Raw genomic sequence first — 19,271 nt, forward strand, 5'->3', positions numbered from 1 at the left:
GTTTCTGTCGTGCGGCTGTTGGTACTGTGATGCACGAGGTCTCTGCCGTGCGGTTGTTGTTGAAGGGTTGCACGAGGTCTTTGCCGTGCTATTGTTGCTATTGATGTGTTGCACATACGGCGTAATAAGGAGGGATATATTATATGCTTATATATGGGTTGCGCATGTGGCGGAATAAGGTGGGAACATTGTGATGCACGTGTGGCGAAATAAGGTGGTGCTTATTATATTATTCTTTGCACACATGGCGAAATAAGGTGGGTTATGTCAGGGGTTGATTGTAGAGAATTGTGACGGCCTGTGGAGGCATTCCTATTTTTTTAATAATGTGATTGTGGGTTGCTTACCTGTATGAGCTTTACCTCTTGGTAGTTGTGAGGAAACATCGTACGTGCGGTCCGTTCTCCTTTTTCATGTTGCTAGTTGGTAAATATTCTTGTTAAAAGCACTTGCACAAGTATACATGTAATTGGACATCCCCATTAGAAGTGAATTCCTTCCGATCCTACTAAGGGTGGAGATACGCCTTCGTTATCCATTATATATGTGAGAGTGGCCCTAATTGGCCAGTTAGTTGTCAGTATGAATGTGAGATTGATAAGGCACAGGGTGCCAAGTGATAGATTTCAGATGCTGGGTTTTTCGTGAGTTGTGGTTTGTCCGAGATTTTGATAAAATTGTGGAAGGAGTTGAATAAGACCTTATGTGATCATCATTGTAGGATATGAGTTATTGACTTGTTTTCCCCTTGCTGTGTTGTGACCTTAGAATTTGGATTAAGATTCTGCCGTCATTTCGTATCATTATTTATTATAATCTTGTTGTTACTTGTTGCCCCTTTTTCCCTTATCGTGAATTCTAGCACTTATAGTCATTCATGCAGTCTTTACATGTTATATATCGTTTCCATTATTCCTATGATTATACTGTTTATTTGACCGGTAGGTGCCTTGACTGTTCCTCGTCACTATTCCACCGAGGTTAGTCTTGATACTTACTGGGCACCGCCGTGGTGTGCTCATGCTACTCTTCTTCACATTTTTGTTGTGCAGATACAGGTACTCCCACTCAGTTCTGTCAGCCTTGGAAGGAGGCGTATCGGTAGAGACTTCGAGGTATATCTGCTATGTCCGCAGACCGAGGAGTCCCTTTTCAGCTTTCTGTAATAAGTATAGCTCTTTCAGTATTTCTCCCTTATATAGATATTCTTGAGTCAGAGCCTCTTATGTATCCCTTAGCTTGTGATTTGTGAGTCTTCGGGTTTTGGGAATGGTGTTAGCTTCGAGAATTGTATTGGTATGTGCCGAGCGGCACCTTAAACACCGTTTTATTTTTCTAGTTCAGTTTTATTTACTTTCTTCCGCAACTATGGTTTATCTTCCGCATCGTTAGGCTTACCTAGTCGTAGGGACTAGGTGCCGTCACGAAATGTTCATGGAGGGCGAACTGGGGTCGTGACAATCATTATCATCACCGTCTGATGAACTTTCATCACCAAGACGGTATCCAGAATGGTGTATTTGTCGAGGATGGGAAGAACGATCACGGGGAGGACGGGAGGAACGAGCACGGGGAAGGCGAGCCTCTGGCGATGACTCACGAGACCGGGGAATCGGAAAATTGCCAGAAGCTAGGAGATATTTGATCTGCTCCTGCATGCCAGTGTACTGAATATCTCTAAGCTTTTCTCTCTCCTTGGCGGCTTCTAGCTCAGATCTGAGCTTTGACACAGTCTCCCGCATAGAGGAGAGGCTCTCCCCATCAAGTTGCTCGGCTTGCGAGGAAGTCCCTATTCCTTGCATTCCACACTTATAGCGATGGAATTTCTTATTAGGAAGCCCGTATACCTTCCCCCATTTTGGACCGCCAGCAGCCTGCGTCCACATTCTCTCAGCATCCTCGTCCGATAGTTGGATTGGCTCGCCCGACTCATTAGGTGGTATGAATTTCTCCACTTCATCTGTGAAGCGACCCTATAAGAAAAATTACATTGAATTAGTATTTCAAAATTTATATAAAAGTAAATCAAAATTCTTAATGAAAAGTGAAAACTTACATGTACAGTCGAGGCTCGGCCCTCGACCCACCTTTCTTGGTCCGTCTCTTTCTTCTTCTTTACAATATGAGTCTCCTTGAAGAGCTCATCTTGGTTCATCGGACGCCCCAACTTTTTTTCCTGAAAACTCATAAATTTTAGTTAATAAACAGAATAGATATACTTTGAAAATTAAAACAAATTAAGCAATTATCTTTAACATCCATCACTGTGTTGAACAAATTGTCAAAATAGTTCTTCTCAATATGCATGATATCAAGGTTGTGACGGAGAAGATTATCCTTCCAATACGGCAACTCCCAAAATATACTCTATTTCGTCCAATTATGAGTAACACCGTATCCGGGGAATCTATAAGGTGGAGCTTCAGTAACTTTACTGAAGTTCTGGACCCTCTCCCAAATTTCCTCACCAGAAAGTATCGGAGGTGGGAAATCATATATTCTTTTTGAATGCATTTTTCATCCTTCTAAACTCATGGTCAGGAGGCAAGAATTGACGATGACAATCAAACCATGATTGCTTTCGGCCATATTTCAAAGTGAACGCTTTACTATTTTCCATGCAGTAAGAACAAGCTAGCTTCCCAGCAGTCATCCACCCACACAACATTCCATACGCAGGAAAATCCTTAGTTGTCCACATTAAATTAGCACGCAAAATGAAATTCTGTTTGGTTGATATGTCATATGTTTCAACACCATCGTACCACAATTGTTTTAGCTCATCAATCAAAGTTTGCAAATATACATCAATCAAATTTTTCGGATTACGTGGACCGGGGATAATACAATATAAGAATATATATGGACTAGTCATGCACAACTCGGGTGGTAGATTATAAGGTGTAAGAAAGACATGCCAACATGAATATGGTGTGGCAGATACAGAAAAAGGCGTGAAGCCATCCACACACAGACCTAATCGAACATTCCTTGGTTCACTAGCAAAATCTGGATATGTCCTGTCAAAGTGCTTCCAAGCTTCTCCATCTGAAGGATGACACATAACACCAGGTGGTCTTCTATTTTCAAAGTGCCATCTCATATGCGGAGCAGAACTCGTCGACGCATATAACCTCTTTAACCTACGTATAAGAGGTAAATAATGCATCGACTTGATAGCGACCATATTCCCAATGGAAAGCCTCTTGAAACGAGGCTTTCCGCAAAATTTACAACTGTCCAAACCTGCATCATCTTTATAATATAACATGCAACCATCTTCACAACAATCAATTCTCATTGACGAAAGTCCTAACTTAGAAACTAATCTCTTTTCCTTGTAGAAATCACCAGGTAATTCGATATCAGGGTCAACTAGTTCACGCATAAGGTCAATGAAAGAGTCCACGGCTCCTTGAGAAATATTCCAATCAGATTTCATACTTAGTAATCTAACTACAACAGACAACTCAGAGTTCGGACTTCCGTTACGTAGTGGACGACTAGCTTCCTCTAAAGCTTCATAAAAACGTTTTGCGTCATCATTAGGAGTTTGTTCAACATTTCCATTGGGCTCACCTCCTAAGTGCATCCCAAAAGCATCCGCAACCATATCATGAATTCTAGAATCACGATTTGTATTCTCCACCGACCTACTACTTTCACCCACAACCATGTTATAAAATATCCCATGGCTACCATCGATCTCTCCATGACTAGTCCACACAAAGTAATTCGCTATAAACCCCTTACTATAAAGATGAACCTTAACTTCCTCCGGTTTTCCAAACTTCATACAGTCGCACCTAACACAAGGGCACCTAATTACTCCTTCATTTATGTATGGCGGAAGTGACATTGCATGTCTAATAAATTCATCAACCCCTTCTACAAAATCCTCCCGCAATCCCCGCCGATTAGGATAATTCCTATTGTACATCCAAGTACGATGTTCCATCTATATAAATAAAGCAAGAACAAATTAATTTAGTTAATTCAAGTATTTACAATGTATTCTTATTTAGGACAATGTATTTACAAGTACTCTTATTTAGGTATTGCTAATGTATGAATTGTTTCTTTTAACAATTTAATTCAATATAAATTAATACAAGAACTAAAAGATCATAATTTCTACCTTAAGTTCATAAATCTAATGTAGTTCAAAAACCCTAATAATAAATAGACAAAAACTCTAAAAAATTACATAAAATTATATAGCAAAAATTAAAAATTAAAAAGCTAAGAAGGTAGATTACTAACCTTGGTAGATTAAAAGGAGGATTAAAAAGCAGTGGTGGCAAGGGGTGGGGGACAGCGGCTCCGGCGACAGTGGTAGCGGCGGACAATGGCTCCGGCGACAGTGGTAGCGGCGGACAGTGGTAGCAGCGTCTCCAGCGTGGTGGCGCGCGGTCACAGTGGTGGCAAGGGGTAGGGGGATTGATTTGTGTAAGGGAAATAGAGAAGGGGAGGAGAATATGTTGAGAGAGAGTTTGGGAAATTTTTGGTAAGAAAATAAGAGATTGGGAGGGCAAACCCGATTTTGATTCTGGATTTACAAATAGCGACCAACTTTGGTCGCTATTTTTGGTAGCAAAATAAGTATTGACTATTTTGACCAAAATAGCGATCAAAGTGCATANTATAGCGTAAGTATATATATTATATATATATAAAAGCTATATTCGATATAATATTACGTAATACACTTATACTTAGTGCATAGTATAGCGTAAGTATATATATTATATTTATATATAAGCAATATTCGATATAATATTACCTAATACACTTATACTTAGTGCATAGTATAGCGTAAGTATATATATTATATATATATAAGCAATATTCGATATAATATTACCTAATACACTTATACTTAGTGCATAGTATAGCGTAAGTATATATATTATATATATAAGCTATATTCGATATAATATTACCTAATACACTTATACTTAGTGCATAGTATAGCGTAAGTATATATTATATATATATATATATAGCTATATTCGATATAATATTACCTAATACACTTATACTTAGTGCATAGTATAGCGTAAGTATATATATATAATATATATAAGCTATATACATATATATTACCTAATACACTTATACTTAGTGCATAGTATAGCGTAAGTATGTATATTATATATCTAAGCTATATTCGATATAATATTAGCTAATACACTTATACTTAGTGCGTAATATAGCGTAAGTATATATATTATATATATATGCTATATTCGATATAACATTACCTAATACACATATACTTAGTGCATAGTATAGCGTAAGTATATATATTATATATATAAGCTATATTCGATATAACATTACGTAATACACTTATACTTAGTGCATAATATAGCATAAGTACATATATTATATATATATATATATATATAAGCTATATTCGATATAACATTACCTAATACACTTATACTTAGTGCATAGTTAGCGTAAGTTTATATTTATAGATTATATAGCTATATTCGATATAATATTACCTAATACACTTATACTTAGTGCATAGTATAGCGTAAGTATATATATATTATATATAAGCTATATTCGATATAATATTAGCTAATACACTTATACTTAGTGCATAGTATAGCGTAAGTATATATATATATATTATATATATATATATATATATATATATATATATATATATATATATATATATATATATATATATATATAATAATATATATATATATAATAAAAGCATATATTCGATATAAAATTACCTAATACACTTATACTTAGTGCATAGTATAGCGTAAGTATGTATATTATATATATATAAGCTATATTTGATATAACATTACCTAATACACTTATACTTAGTGCATAGTATAGCGTAAGTATATATTTTATACATATATATAAGCTATATTCGATATAATATTACCTAATACACTTATACTTAGTGCATAGTATAGCGTAAGTGTGTATATATATATATATAGATATAGACACACACGCACGCTTCGTAGTACTATTCATCCCTTGTATTACAAAAGTATTAACGACTTATATTTATATTATTTAGATAGTAAATACAAAAGTGATTTTTAATTTTGACCATTATTGACCTGAATAGAGACCAACTTTGGTCGCTAATTATACATGAAATTAATTTAGCGACCAAAGTTGGCCGCTAAATTTAAATCAGATTTATTTATATTTTATATAATATTTAAATTAATAATATAATTATTAAAATTTTATAACTGGGTCCCATTTTGTCGACCAATGATGGTCGCTATCTGCCTACCCTTTAATTAGCGACCAAAATTGGTCTCCAATTTTATATTATATACATTTATATTTTATAATTTTTTTTTAAAATAATAATATAATTATTAAAATTTTGTAGGTGGGTTCCACTTTAGTGACCAACATTGGTCGCTAATCTCAGCAAACCTTTGACCAAGCAAGTCTGACCAGTCCAGTCAACAGTTCGACTAATTTAGCGACCAAGTAGCGACCAAGTGTTTCAACTATTTATTTTATTATTTTCGCTTGTTTAGCGACCAACGTTGATCGCTTTTTGCCACAGACCAAGTTTGGTCGCTAAAGATTGGTCGCTTTTTTCCACAGACCAACTTTGGTCGCTAAAGATTGATCGCTTTTTTCCGGAATTCTAGTAATGTATTTCAGCAATAGTAATTTAAGGAACACTTAGAAGAACCAATTCGTTCCATAATCAATTTAAGTGAAAAATTGAACACCACACAAATCGGCCCCTCTTGCAAGTTAAAACATCAAAAATGATGCAAAAGTTTTTGCTAAACACAAGAAACCAGGAAAAGTGATTATATTGGACGGCGGGAGGGTCCCTCAGGGGAATCTACGCACTCTAAAATATAGGAGTACTTTTTACATCCACGAGTTTTTTCGCCAAAACAATCAACCTGAAAATGGAAGAATGAAAGATTCCCATCCTTATCTGAAAGTGACGCAAACTACATAGCAATTCAACTTCATTGGGTCTTCTTTCCTTGGATCTCCTGTTACCTTTAACTCTTCAACTTCCTCTAAAGTCTCTTTCTCTTCCAACAAGATGATGACACAGCCTTTGTTTCTTTGTTCCTACTCGATAATGACTCAGAGTTCTCTGTATATAAACAGCCACTTTTGTACAAACGGGGTCAAACTTGAAATCAATTGTGATAAAGACAGATAAAAAGCAAGGTACTTTTCATCTTCCCATTTCATTTTAATGCCGTGATCAGGTACTTTTGAGGCCAAGTTCTTTTTTGTTTTTCGAATTCCTTACATGTTGTTTCTTGTTTGTTGTAGCTGGATTGTTTGGTGAAGAGAATTATAAGGTGGAGGTTGTTCAGTCCAATAAAACAGATGCCTTTCAATGTAGTAGATGACTCCAATGGCTTTCCCCGTGTGTTGTTGTCTGAGCCTGGTGGCTCCTCAGCCGAGGTCTTTCTCTTACTGCAACATCTTTACACTTTGATATTTCTGAAATTCATGATAAATTTTTGTGGATTAAGAATTTAATCAAATTCTGCCTTTCCAAAATTATTATACCAGATGGGTACATATCCGGCCAACGGATAAGTTTTCATTATAAATGGATATAGGGGGCTCAGATCGTAATAATCTAAAATTTTCACGCTAGGGCTTGTATACATCAGCATGTCCTCGATAATAACCACGCTGAATGAAGCGTTCTTAGTTTTCTATAAAAAATAAAGTTCTGTTTGTATTCAGAGAAATTAATCTCAAGGGACCAGTAATTGGTTAAGGTTTATATAAATTCTCTTGTATTATGTCTCTGACTACAAACAACAACAACAACAACCCAATAATAATCCGACTAGTGGGGTCTGGGAAGGGTATAGTGTATGCATACCTTACTCCTACCTCGGAAGGTACAGAGGCTGTTTCCGGGAGACCCTCAGCTCAAAGACAAAAGATCTATAGCAACAATAGAACTCCAAATATTCTAGCTACTATGCTATATTCCTCTTTAGTTCCTACTAGCTCCTGTTTCTTCCCACTCGATTTGGATGCAAAAGGTAACATATAGACGCAACTGCATATTAACCGCTTCTGAAACATTAATCGCAGCTTCTTTGGTATTTTCCTGAACAACTTTCCCGTTTGAGGTAGGCTTGAAATATTTAGTTTGGTTTAAGAACACATTTCCTCAAACTTTTCATATTCTTTTTTCCTTGAATATCTTGTTCAAGTTTCTAGAGAGCGTAAAATGTGGCATAACAGGGCTTTTAGTTTAACCAGCTAGTCTGTATTGCTTTTGGAACATTTGAACTAGAAGTGACACTCAGGCTTATGGCTAGTGCGTGCCGTATGGTACTGGGTGAAGTATAACATCAAGTCATATTTGCTGACTGCTGGTTGTATCATGAACCAGATAGATTCTCTATATGGTTTGGTATATGTAACTCCACTTTAATAAGTTATAAATAGGTACTCTTGTATGGTGGTCAAGTTGTCTCATGGAAGAATGAACGAGGAGAAGAACTACTGTTCAAAAGTGCCAAGGTATGCAGCATGGATGGTCATATTCAATTGTCTTTTCGTGCTATATTTTCTAAGCAATTATATATGTGAGAGGACGAAAACAAATTGTGAAGGAGTCACCAAGATATACATGCTTATACTTGTAGCTTGCGTGGAGAAAACAAAGCCTATGTGTTTTCTGAATATGCTTCTTCCTCGTTGTCATAACCTATATTTACAGTTCACATATTGCATACAGTGAATTACAGTCATTTAATAGTTCTTTGTGTATACATTTCAGCTGCATTCAAGTGTTCTTGGCCTAAATCTTGTAGCCTGTATGTATTTCTTTCTAACATCAACTACAAAGTGGCCTGCATTACCTTCGTTCTCACACCATGTTGCTTGCTAAAAAGTGTTTTTTTTTTTTTATAGCAAACGCAAATGGTTGTCTACTTAGTTTTGTCAGAAGATGGCAAGAACTAATACACCATTTTGTATACGTATGAATATCGGATGCTTCATTAATCAGCGAGATATTTATCTAAGTGGCCGCTGAGGTCTGTGATAACGTTATCTTACATGTTGGTGCCTTTTCATTCTTTAGGCTCTTGCAAAATCTCCAAATGCAAATAGGGGCGGGATATCTGTTTCAATTTCACAGGTGAGATCACTTGCCAATATTTATTATTAATCTTGTTTCTTGATTCTATGCATTCATTCAAGAGATATAGTTTGTCTATGCAGCTTGGTGCTACAGGGCATGTTCTGCAGCATGGATTGGTGAGACAGAATCTGTGGTCATTAGATAGTAGCCCTTTGCATCTACCTTCCTCTGGAAGCCAGTCATCTATTGACCTCATCTTTCAGCCAGTCGGGGAAGATTTGAAAACTTGGCCTTGTAGGTATGTTCAGGTGATGATTGTGGTTACCAAATAATGAAACTTTTTTAGAAGGATCACTGCATTTTATGGTGATGTATGGTGATCTCATGCAGTTTTGAACTCCGGCTTCATGTATCATTGGGTCCTGGAAGGCTGAAGCTGATACCCTCTGTCAGGAATACTGATAACAAATCCCTTTCCTTTACGTTTGGCCTAAGAAATTACTTGTCAGTTTCCGATATCAGGTCTGAGAAGTGACTTATGTTGCTGTATTCGTAGTCATCGTATAATCTTTACAATTAGGCTTAAAAGACATGCTATTCATTAACATTTTACCATGTTGAATGTAGTGAGGTGCGCATTGAAGGTCTAGAGACACTTGACTACTTGGATCTTTTGTTGCAAAGGCAGAGATTTACAGAACAAGCTGATGCTATTACATTTGACGGGGAGGTATATTTCTCTGTATCTGATTGATAGGCTAAGTTTGCTTGATCTTAAATTTTCTCGCGTTAAAGTCTGTAAAAGTTAAGTATTGCTGACTGGTTAATCTAAATTTCTTCTCGTGTGTAGCATTTGGTGAGAAACTAGGATTTCTCGTTACTGAATATTGCTAACTGTGTGTCAGGTGCATCGTGTTTACTTGAGTACACCACCAAAAGTTGCCATTATAGACCATGAGAAAAAGAGAACTTTCGTTCTGCGAAAGGAAGGCCTACCAGATACAGGTCTGCAAAATCTGTTAACTAGTTATTTATTTTTGTGTCTTTTGGGCATTGTATTCCCTCTGTAGTTTATATTGAATCTTCATTTTGACTGACAGTTCTTTGGAATCCATGGGACAAAATACCTAAGGCTATTCCTGATTTTGGAGTGGAGGACTACAAGATTATGATGTTAGTAGATTCCGCAGCCTTTGAAAAGCCAATTGAGCTGAAACCTCATCAAGAATGGAAATGCTGTCAAGAGATTGTTGCTGTCTCTTCAAGCTATTGTAGTGGGCAATTGGATCCTCAAATGGTTCTTCATGGTTTGAGCTGAACTTAAATATAAGCTACATATTGGACTTCCCTTATGTGTTATGTTGCTGTCATATGTTTATATGTAAAGATAAACTTGATAAGATGATTCTGCAGTTCTTTGGTTTAACGTTCTATGTATTGACCTGTCCCGTTTATTGGCGAGGAGGTGAGGTCAATTAAACATATCATATTGTGTTATGTTTCTTCTATATGTTCCTACAAAGTGAAGAGGTGTGGCGGACCCAGAATTTTATATAAAGGGGTTCAGTCAAAGAGTATAGTAACCACTTGTATAATCGGCACGGGTAAATAGAATTTTCTCGCTACTCAGTTTTAGCCATCATGTGACCTCAAAATAGTCATTAAAGCCCTTTTTTAATCAAAGATGGAAATTTTTGTAAATAAATAAAACTATTTACTTTTAATTTTTAGAGTTTTATCTATATATATTAACAAATTTATACCAACAAATTTATATATTTATTAATTTAACAAAAAATATTTAACCAACTTAAAAATCTTAAACTGTCACGACCCAAAATTCAACTAGCTGTGATGGTACCTAACCCAACCCGCTAGGTAAGCCAGTCAACAATAAACCAATTTAAATGAGAAGAAATTATAGTACAACTGACTATTATACAAAGAATTCCCGAGGACTGATAATACAAATCATGAGCTTCTAAGATTTAGAGTTTACAAAGCTGGTACGAAATAAATACATCATCTGTTTGAAGTATACATGAACAGATTAATAATTCTAGAGCTACCAAGAACAAGTGGCAGCTATGATCGGAACGCAGGAACGTCTTCAATGCCAGCTCCCGCCATACACAACAACATCAGCATCCAAAATCTGCACGCAAGGTGCAGAAGTGTGGTGTGAGTACAACTGACCCCACGTATTCAATAAGCAACAGACCTAACCTTTGGTTGAAAGTAATGACTAGCTTGGACAAACGGTCCAGTCCAACACCAATGGCTAACAACAACTCATAACAACATAATAAAACTAGTACAAGAAGCAACTCAAAGATATGATGCTCAGCTCGTCCAGAGTTACAGAAAAATAGGCATGCTTCTCAAGTATAACAGTTTAACCCAAATCTTCCACCGAAATCACCAAAATATGAGTAAGTTAGAAATCTATGATTAATCCCAAAACGTTCAACAATAAATAAGATGTTTCATTATGAGATAGCATGACGAAAGTACTTCTCTGCCTACATGTCAATGTGCACGTGAAATCATGAATGTCACTAGAATCGTGTAGCATGAGGAAATGCATTTCTATGCTAGTATGTCAAGTATGCATGTCAAATGCAATGCATCACAGTGATAAACTTATGTACTCACACTCTTAGAGTACTCAATCTCACTGTCTTGCACTCCCACTCATCACGCTCAATACTCAGCTTACTCAGTCACTCAGCACTGTACGATACCCGATGTGGTATACAGCCCGATCTCATCATGAATCAATAGAAACTGTGCTTACTATGGGTGTGCAGACTCCAGAGAGGCAGATCCATCCCAAGCGCTAATTAATCCTATTGCGGCGCGCAGCCGGATCCCATTATGAATCAAATATGCTTGCTGCGGCGTGCAACCCGAACCCATCGTGAAACAATAATACCTACTGCGGCGTGCAGCTCCATCCTATAATGAATCAATAACACTTGTTGCGGCGCACAGCCCGATCCCATCAATATCACTCACAATTCGGCCCTCAGTCACCAACTCAGTCATCAATCTCTCCAGTCTCTCGGGCTCACAATTCTCATGCCAATCAGCCCAAATAATGATAACAACATGACATGACAACAAATGATAACAGAGACTGAGATATGATATATAAGTTAATGAATATGACTGGGTATGTAAATGCAATTTAAGCAAATAACTCGACAACAGAAATGACCTCAGTAGGTCCCAACAGAATAAGCATATAGCCTAAACACGGTTTCTAACATAGATCACAGCTCAATTACTCTAGCACGTAGAAATTTTATGGATAAAGACAAGATTAGGTAACACATAGTGCCACAGAATTAATCGAGTCACAATTCAAACGGTGCACGCCCAAACGGCCGTAACCTAGCATGTGCACCACCTCAACACCAAACACATAACACGTATATTCAGGGGTTAATACCCTCAGTACCAAGTTTAAAAGTGTTACTTACCTCGGACAAGCCAAATCCAATACCGAGCAAGCCACACAATACTCTAGAAATGCCATCCTGCATGCATCAACCTCCAAACAGCTTAACTAGCCAAAAACAACTCAAGAACATCAAATAATGCCAAAAGAAACAAACCCAATTGATAAAGGTCGAATCTTTAATCAAAGACCAAAGTCAACAAAAACATCAAACCCGAGCCCGCACCTCGGAATCCGATAAAACTCACAAAATCCGACAACCCATTCAATTACAAGTCAAACCATACTATTTCACTCAAATCAAACTTCGAATATGTCATGCCCCAAAATCCGAGGAGCGCGACCGGCGCTCAACCGAGTAAACCCGACCGAGCAAGCCTGTTAGGTCTCATTCTACCCAAACTAATTCATGAATAAATAGGAGATGGACTCCATTAATCAAATTCTATAAACATATCATTAACGATTTCCATTTCATTTTCATTAGCAACTTCATTCACCATTTTAAAGGTATTACAAGTTTTATACATCATTGCCAAACATCAATATTTCTATTTTAAATTCCAATACCCGACACTACCCACAACCTGTCTACGGAGCCTCTAAATACAACTGAAGAATAATATGGAAATGCTGGCAACAAGGCTCCAGCTATACCTTACACAAATACCAAAATAAGACTCCGGGAAGAAAAGCGGCATGAGCCACGCAGGGCCCCGAGAGGAAAGGGGCTCACCAATTCAGCTGACGGGAAGTGAAGGAGTACTACTGTCGGTGGACTGGAGTACCTGCTATAGATCCACCTACAATCATAACACGAATGTAGCGCCCCCGGCAAAAGGGACGTCAGTACATTTGAATTGTACTGGTATGTATGAACAAACTTTACCCCAAGTAAAATCAAACAATACAAACTTTACCCCAAGTAGAATCAAACACTACAAACTTTACCCCAAGTAGAATCAAACAATACAAACTTTACCCCAAATAGAATCAATCAATACACAGGTAACAAACAGTAATAGAATCAACAATCAAATGCACATGAAAGGAACAACGAAAGCCAAACAAGTTTCACAATCTCTCCTTTTCCCCTTTCAACATTATTTCATCACATCAATGATTTCACAACTTTCTCATATTTTCATTTCAATAGTGATTTCGATCACTTTTCCACCCTTATTACCTCGGCCACCCTTATTACCTTGGCCACCCTTATCACCACAACCCACACCTTATTACTTCGTGTTACGGTGCGCAACCCGATCCCACCGAACAATCACATTTCACACAACAACAATAACAACAACAAATCACATTTCACACGACAACAACAACAAATCACAAAGAATTTTCATAACCATCAATACCATTTCCATCATATACAACATCCCGCATACAATTTAAGTCACAACGATAATTGCCCACGACAAGTCACATATGATATTACCACAGTTGTTTCAATTGCATCAATCACGATTTCGTTCCCTCATTTGTTACACAGCTTTTACCACATAAACACATTCACACACACACACACACACACTTGGTTTGTTACCATTTATTTACACCATTATATCGGGAGACTTAACCAACAACGTTCAAGTCATATCAATCACAAGAATTCACAAATAGTTCACATATATATCACATACCAAATACTCGTACAAAACTAACCAACAACGTTCAAAGCATATCCATCACAAGAATTCACAAATAGTCCACATAGGTATCACATGCCAAATACTCGTACACCAAACAAGCTGACTTTACAAAGGTTAAAGTTAGCCATACGTACCTCAATTTCGCCCCTTAATGATACTATAATGATCCAATACACTTAAGCAACTTCAATCTACAATACAACATTAAATGGGGCCAATATTCGTAACAAATTCCATAACTTATGCCATTTAGGCATATTATCAAACACCTTGTAGGTATAAATCTTTTCATCTCATAACCATAGTATTAGTTCATCCATCTATCACCATTAACTAACAATTTATTCCACCATCATTCCTAACCAATTTATAACTTCCAACAACATATGTATGATCACCCATTCATACCCAACCAACAATTTATATCAAAAAATCACCCTTTCAATCTCTACAATAATTATGTATTTATATTGAAAACTTATGGCTTCCCATCACTACACCAAGAGTTCCAACACTTAATTCATACTCATATTCCCATAATATATCCATATATGTAAGTCTAAGGGTAAAAGATTATCTCTTGTAGGCCAAATCTTGAAAGACAACTTTTGGGATGTTCTTGAGATTTTGAAGAAATTCTATGAAATCAAATCAAAACCCTGTTTTAACTAGTGATTGAGAGGTGAAATCACCATGAAAACACACTTAAAAACTCACCTTAGGTGTGTGATTGGATACCTTGGTCGGATTGGGGATGGAGAGGATGCCCTAGGCTTGAGAAATGACTTAAATACTCTCATTTCCCGTCCTTAGGTGTATTTAGAGGTCTGCTACTAGCGCGCCCGCGCTAAGGCCGCGCTAAGGAGGCAGAATACTTCCCTATATGCGCGGCCGCGCTAAGGCCGCGCTAAGGCTGTGCTTCGACACCTGCCCAGTAAAATGGTCGTAACTTTCGGTATACACCTCCAAATGACAAACGGTTTGGTGCGTTGGAAACTAGAATCAAATAGCTTTAATTTGATAGGTTGTGCATCCCACAACTCCTTATATACACATATATGCTCGTCCAAAGTGAGGTCTTGTGCGTATTCATTTGAAATCTTAGCCTATTATGAAATTTTCCAACTTGGCTTAGACTTAGGCTTCCCTTTGGACCTCACATCACTTATTACATGACTCATACACTTATTCACCACATCCAATTCATTTTCATCATATTTAAAGCACATAAAATATTACAATTAGTCTACCTGGCACCCTGAAATCCTATATCGCCTAGCAAAATTTTCCGGGGCCTTACATTTTCCTCCGCTTAGGATCATTCGTCCTCGAATGAGAGGTAGAGCCTGATCCAAACACCCAACATAACATATTTCTTTTCTATCCTACCTCAAGTCCCTAAATTTTGACTAACTCCCAAATTTTTCAGAAATTTTGCTAGAGTTTCCTTTGTAATTAGGCCTATCTACCTGTCAGAGAGTCCCCGAAACATATTTCCAAGTACCATTACACAGTTTCTGTTATCCCTACAACTGGTATACAATTCATTACCTCAACAACTTGTACATATTCATACACTTTAAATAACTTACCCGTAGTTCATTCTCTTTACACCACAAATTGCACATGGTTCAACCAATGTCATTTAGTTGCACACAACTGGGTCACTTCAATGAGCCCCATACAATTCAATCGCTTTAACATGCCAAAAATGCTTCAATTAATCACTACCAATCTACACTATCATTAATCATTAACCTACCACATAAGGTTCTCAAAATTTTCATTTACTTCAACGGTTGCACATTACCCAAATAGCAACAACATTTGCAATTTGGCACACATAGGGAAGTTACAACAATAAGGCAACTGGGAAAAATGGGGTGCCTTTGCACAAATCTGAACACTACCTCGAATTGGTTAAAGACAACCATTCGCACGATCACTACTAGACTTGTTCAAACAGATGGGGATAATTCTCTTTCATTTCATTTTCCGCTTCCCACGTGGCTTTCTCGACTCGTTGACTTCGCCATAATACTTTAACTGAAGCGACTTCCTTGTTTCTCAATTTACAGACTTGCCTATCAAGAATAGCAACTGGAATTTCTTCGTACGATAACTCTTCATTAACCTCGATAGTCTCAACTGGCACGATGGTGGATGGATCTCCAACCACTTTCTTTAACATAGACATATGAAAATACAAATTTATGAGGAACAACCATGGGGAAACATCATACTCCTAGTGCGACCTAATGGGAAATGCGCTTACGTACCCTTCATTATCAATTCACATAACATCTACATGGGAAAATTTTTGAGAATAACCAGTTCACCCTCCTGAATTCTAAATCTCTACTCGAACACCCATGCTAAACCTTTATGACCTTCAATGATTACTTTAAGATGTGCTATCATAGACTGGCCATAAAACTACCTATCAAACATATGTGATCACACGGGGATGATCCCCATTTGACATGTTTGGACTTTCAATGCCTAATAAATTTAATGCAATGAGGAACACAGAGTTCAAGATTGTGTTGGAGTTATCCAGGAATTCATTAATGCGCTGAGTAGAGTACTTTCTGAGGTTATATGCTAAGGGACATGAAAGTTACAACTAACAATGCTGACATGGTTAATCACTGTGACGACGTCAATTTTTACACAAATGAGGCATAGGGGTAAGTAGTACATTGGCAATAGGAATCATCAAGGAGGAATATTCAAGTACATGACCCAGTCGTTTCCTAGAGTGAAGGGAAAATCAATTCATACTCTGGTACCTTGAATGCGATATGGGATTCAAAATACATGAAGTGGAATTACACTCCTGACGTTAGCTGACACAAGGAATCTATGCCATAAGACCATGAGGATGAAAATGAAGTTAAAACACTTATGAGATTATCATAACTCAAACAGCTTAACCCTCCCTGACAATTGACCCTATATGAGAGAACTAAAGGTATGACAACTTGTCTTCCAATTCAATATGCTCATGATATGTGCAAAAATCTCAAGGCACCGAATCTCCCCCTTTCACGAGTAGAACCACATAGCTAAGACATCTAAATGTTGGGATGAAATCATGTATTGGTTAGAGGCATTCTAATGGTTAATTATGATGCTTCGGGGAGAAAGGCAAATGACACTCCTATTCACCCAAGGAGGTGTAATACCAAGGGTAGCAAAACTCCCCTCACATGAAAATGATATAGTCAATTATTCTAGAAGTCGAGTGAGAAGAAGGCCACGTAACCCATCCAATCCGACCCATTTAAGACTTTGGAAAAAAAAAAGGGACGCACTTTGGTTTGAAATCGGGGCAATTTCAGCCTGAGCTTAAAGGAAAATCATTAATTTTGAAACCCATGAGACAAGCCCTCGTAGTCCTAGAAAATCGATAACAATGGCGAGAAAGTACTTAAAACCATTACGAGTTGGTATAAAATCAAGGCCTCAAGGTGCCCACATGGATAAGTTTGAAGAAATGAGACGTCTTAATGCATTTATCGGGGAAAAGTAACCTAGGTTATCTAGTCACATGGACAAGTGGAGCAGGTAGATGATTGTTTAGGAGAACATCTCATAAGGAGTGCGAGCAATATCTTTTTATCCTAACAAAAGGAACATGTCCCCATCCTTAATGTTATAAGACTTCCCCTTTGATGCCATGAAACATAAACGAATTTTACGATGAGAGTTATCAGATGAAATAGATAGTAGGGTAGCAAAACTAATGAGCACCACTTGGAACCAACGAGCTTAAACCAAGTTGAAGACATTAGAAGTCTGTAGGAAAGGAGAGATTTGCCCACTCTCGGGGCGCTTGTAGAGTACATAAAAGAAAAATGAGGCGAATTTAATCGAATCATATAGTTGGATAACTAGTCGAGATGTTGAGATAATATCGCATTGAAGATTACAGGTGAACGACACATGATGCAAGACAAATGAAAGAAAGTGAGAGAGCCTTATGGAAGTAACCTTTACATTGTAACATGTAACCACTAGGAATGGTGGTAGTATAAAGCGATTACGAGAAGCTACATTTCTGAAAGAAGATCTCTGTATGAAGTCACGTGATGTATAGCTCTAGAATTCAAAATAATCCAATTATGTTTAGCTACTCAACTTCATAATGAAGCCCTACAACATACTTTTACACAACCAGCTATTACAAACCACATTGGGAGATGCTATAAGACTTTCCTGAGAGAAAGGCTTTGAAATATGAATGTGTTACTAGGTGTATTTCTCCTTGGCCAACCCGAAACCAAAAGGTGAGACTTAGATTGATAAGCAGGTCGTTGGACTAGCACAAGTGTAGAAAATCCATTATCGGAAAGAGATCATTCAATTTCAGTAATTGCGGCATGCTATCAACCCTTGATGAACTTGAAGTGATATGAGAACCCAATGAGATAGTATAGAATAATTATGGAGGGTTTGCAGATGTTCATAGTGAGTTCTTCATGGATTTTGACTTGAGAACTACCCAGATGCTAATGAAATACAGAAGAACATGAGAAACAGGCGTTGTGCTATAACAACCCCCAAAGGTGTGCTTGGTCTTGACGGAGAGCCTAGTAAGGGTCCTTACGAGACAGAAAGTGTTACAATGACTCATAGAAGGATATGTTCTCTCATGGTTATCGAACAAGTGTGGGGAAACTAGCACAATGAATTTACTAACTAAAGAACACAATGAACACATGTTATGGAGATGTAAAGAGAAAGTAAACATTTGTTATAAGCTGGAAATGCTTCTACTATATTAACTCCCAACTGCAATATACGACCATTCCACGAGCAACCACAATACTAGGACAAAGTGGGCTACTTACCGCGGGATGCCCCAAGTGGACACGAAAGTTATGGAGACACAAGATCTTCCTATGACGTGGATGTGAGGATCTCAATTTTTTTGAGAGACTTTATGTACACGGTGACCATTTCGATTGACATGCACTCATGTGAGGTGTTAAGGTATGCTCTTATGTTACTAGGCAGTGAGAAGCTTTCATGATGA

At 37.3% G+C, this 19,271-nt stretch overlaps 1 protein-coding gene across 1 annotated transcript; it reads left to right on the top strand.

The window, feature by feature from the left end:
- The first annotated feature begins 6,843 nt into the window (after positions 1-6,843).
- LOC109211697 (putative glucose-6-phosphate 1-epimerase) lies at positions 6,844-10,605 on the top strand. Its single transcript, XM_019375264.1, has 9 exons — positions 6,844-7,209; positions 7,318-7,452; positions 8,464-8,538; positions 9,104-9,160; positions 9,244-9,401; positions 9,494-9,625; positions 9,731-9,833; positions 10,009-10,108; positions 10,204-10,605. The coding sequence occupies exons 2-9, from the start codon at positions 7,375-7,377 to the stop codon at positions 10,419-10,421; spliced, it is 921 nt and encodes a 306-aa protein (XP_019230809.1). The 5' UTR covers positions 6,844-7,209; positions 7,318-7,374; the 3' UTR covers positions 10,422-10,605.
- The last annotated feature ends 8,666 nt before the right edge of the window (positions 10,606-19,271 follow it).

This window comes from Nicotiana attenuata, unplaced genomic scaffold (assembly GCF_001879085.1).
Source record: "Nicotiana attenuata strain UT unplaced genomic scaffold, NIATTr2, whole genome shotgun sequence".
NCBI lineage: Eukaryota > Viridiplantae > Streptophyta > Magnoliopsida > Solanales > Solanaceae > Nicotiana > Nicotiana attenuata.

Bases quoted from the DNA above. Each gene is read 5' to 3' on its own strand.
- LOC109211697 (XM_019375264.1), top strand. From the start codon at position 7,375: ATGCCTTTCAATGTAGTAGATGACTCCAATGGCTTTCCCCGTGTGTTG. The intron at 9,402-9,493 runs GTATGTTCAGGT...GATCTCATGCAG, and splicing joins TTGAAAACTTGGCCTTGTAG to TTTTGAACTCCGGCTTCATG. The intron at 10,109-10,203 runs GTCTGCAAAATC...TTTGACTGACAG, and splicing joins GGAAGGCCTACCAGATACAG to TTCTTTGGAATCCATGGGAC.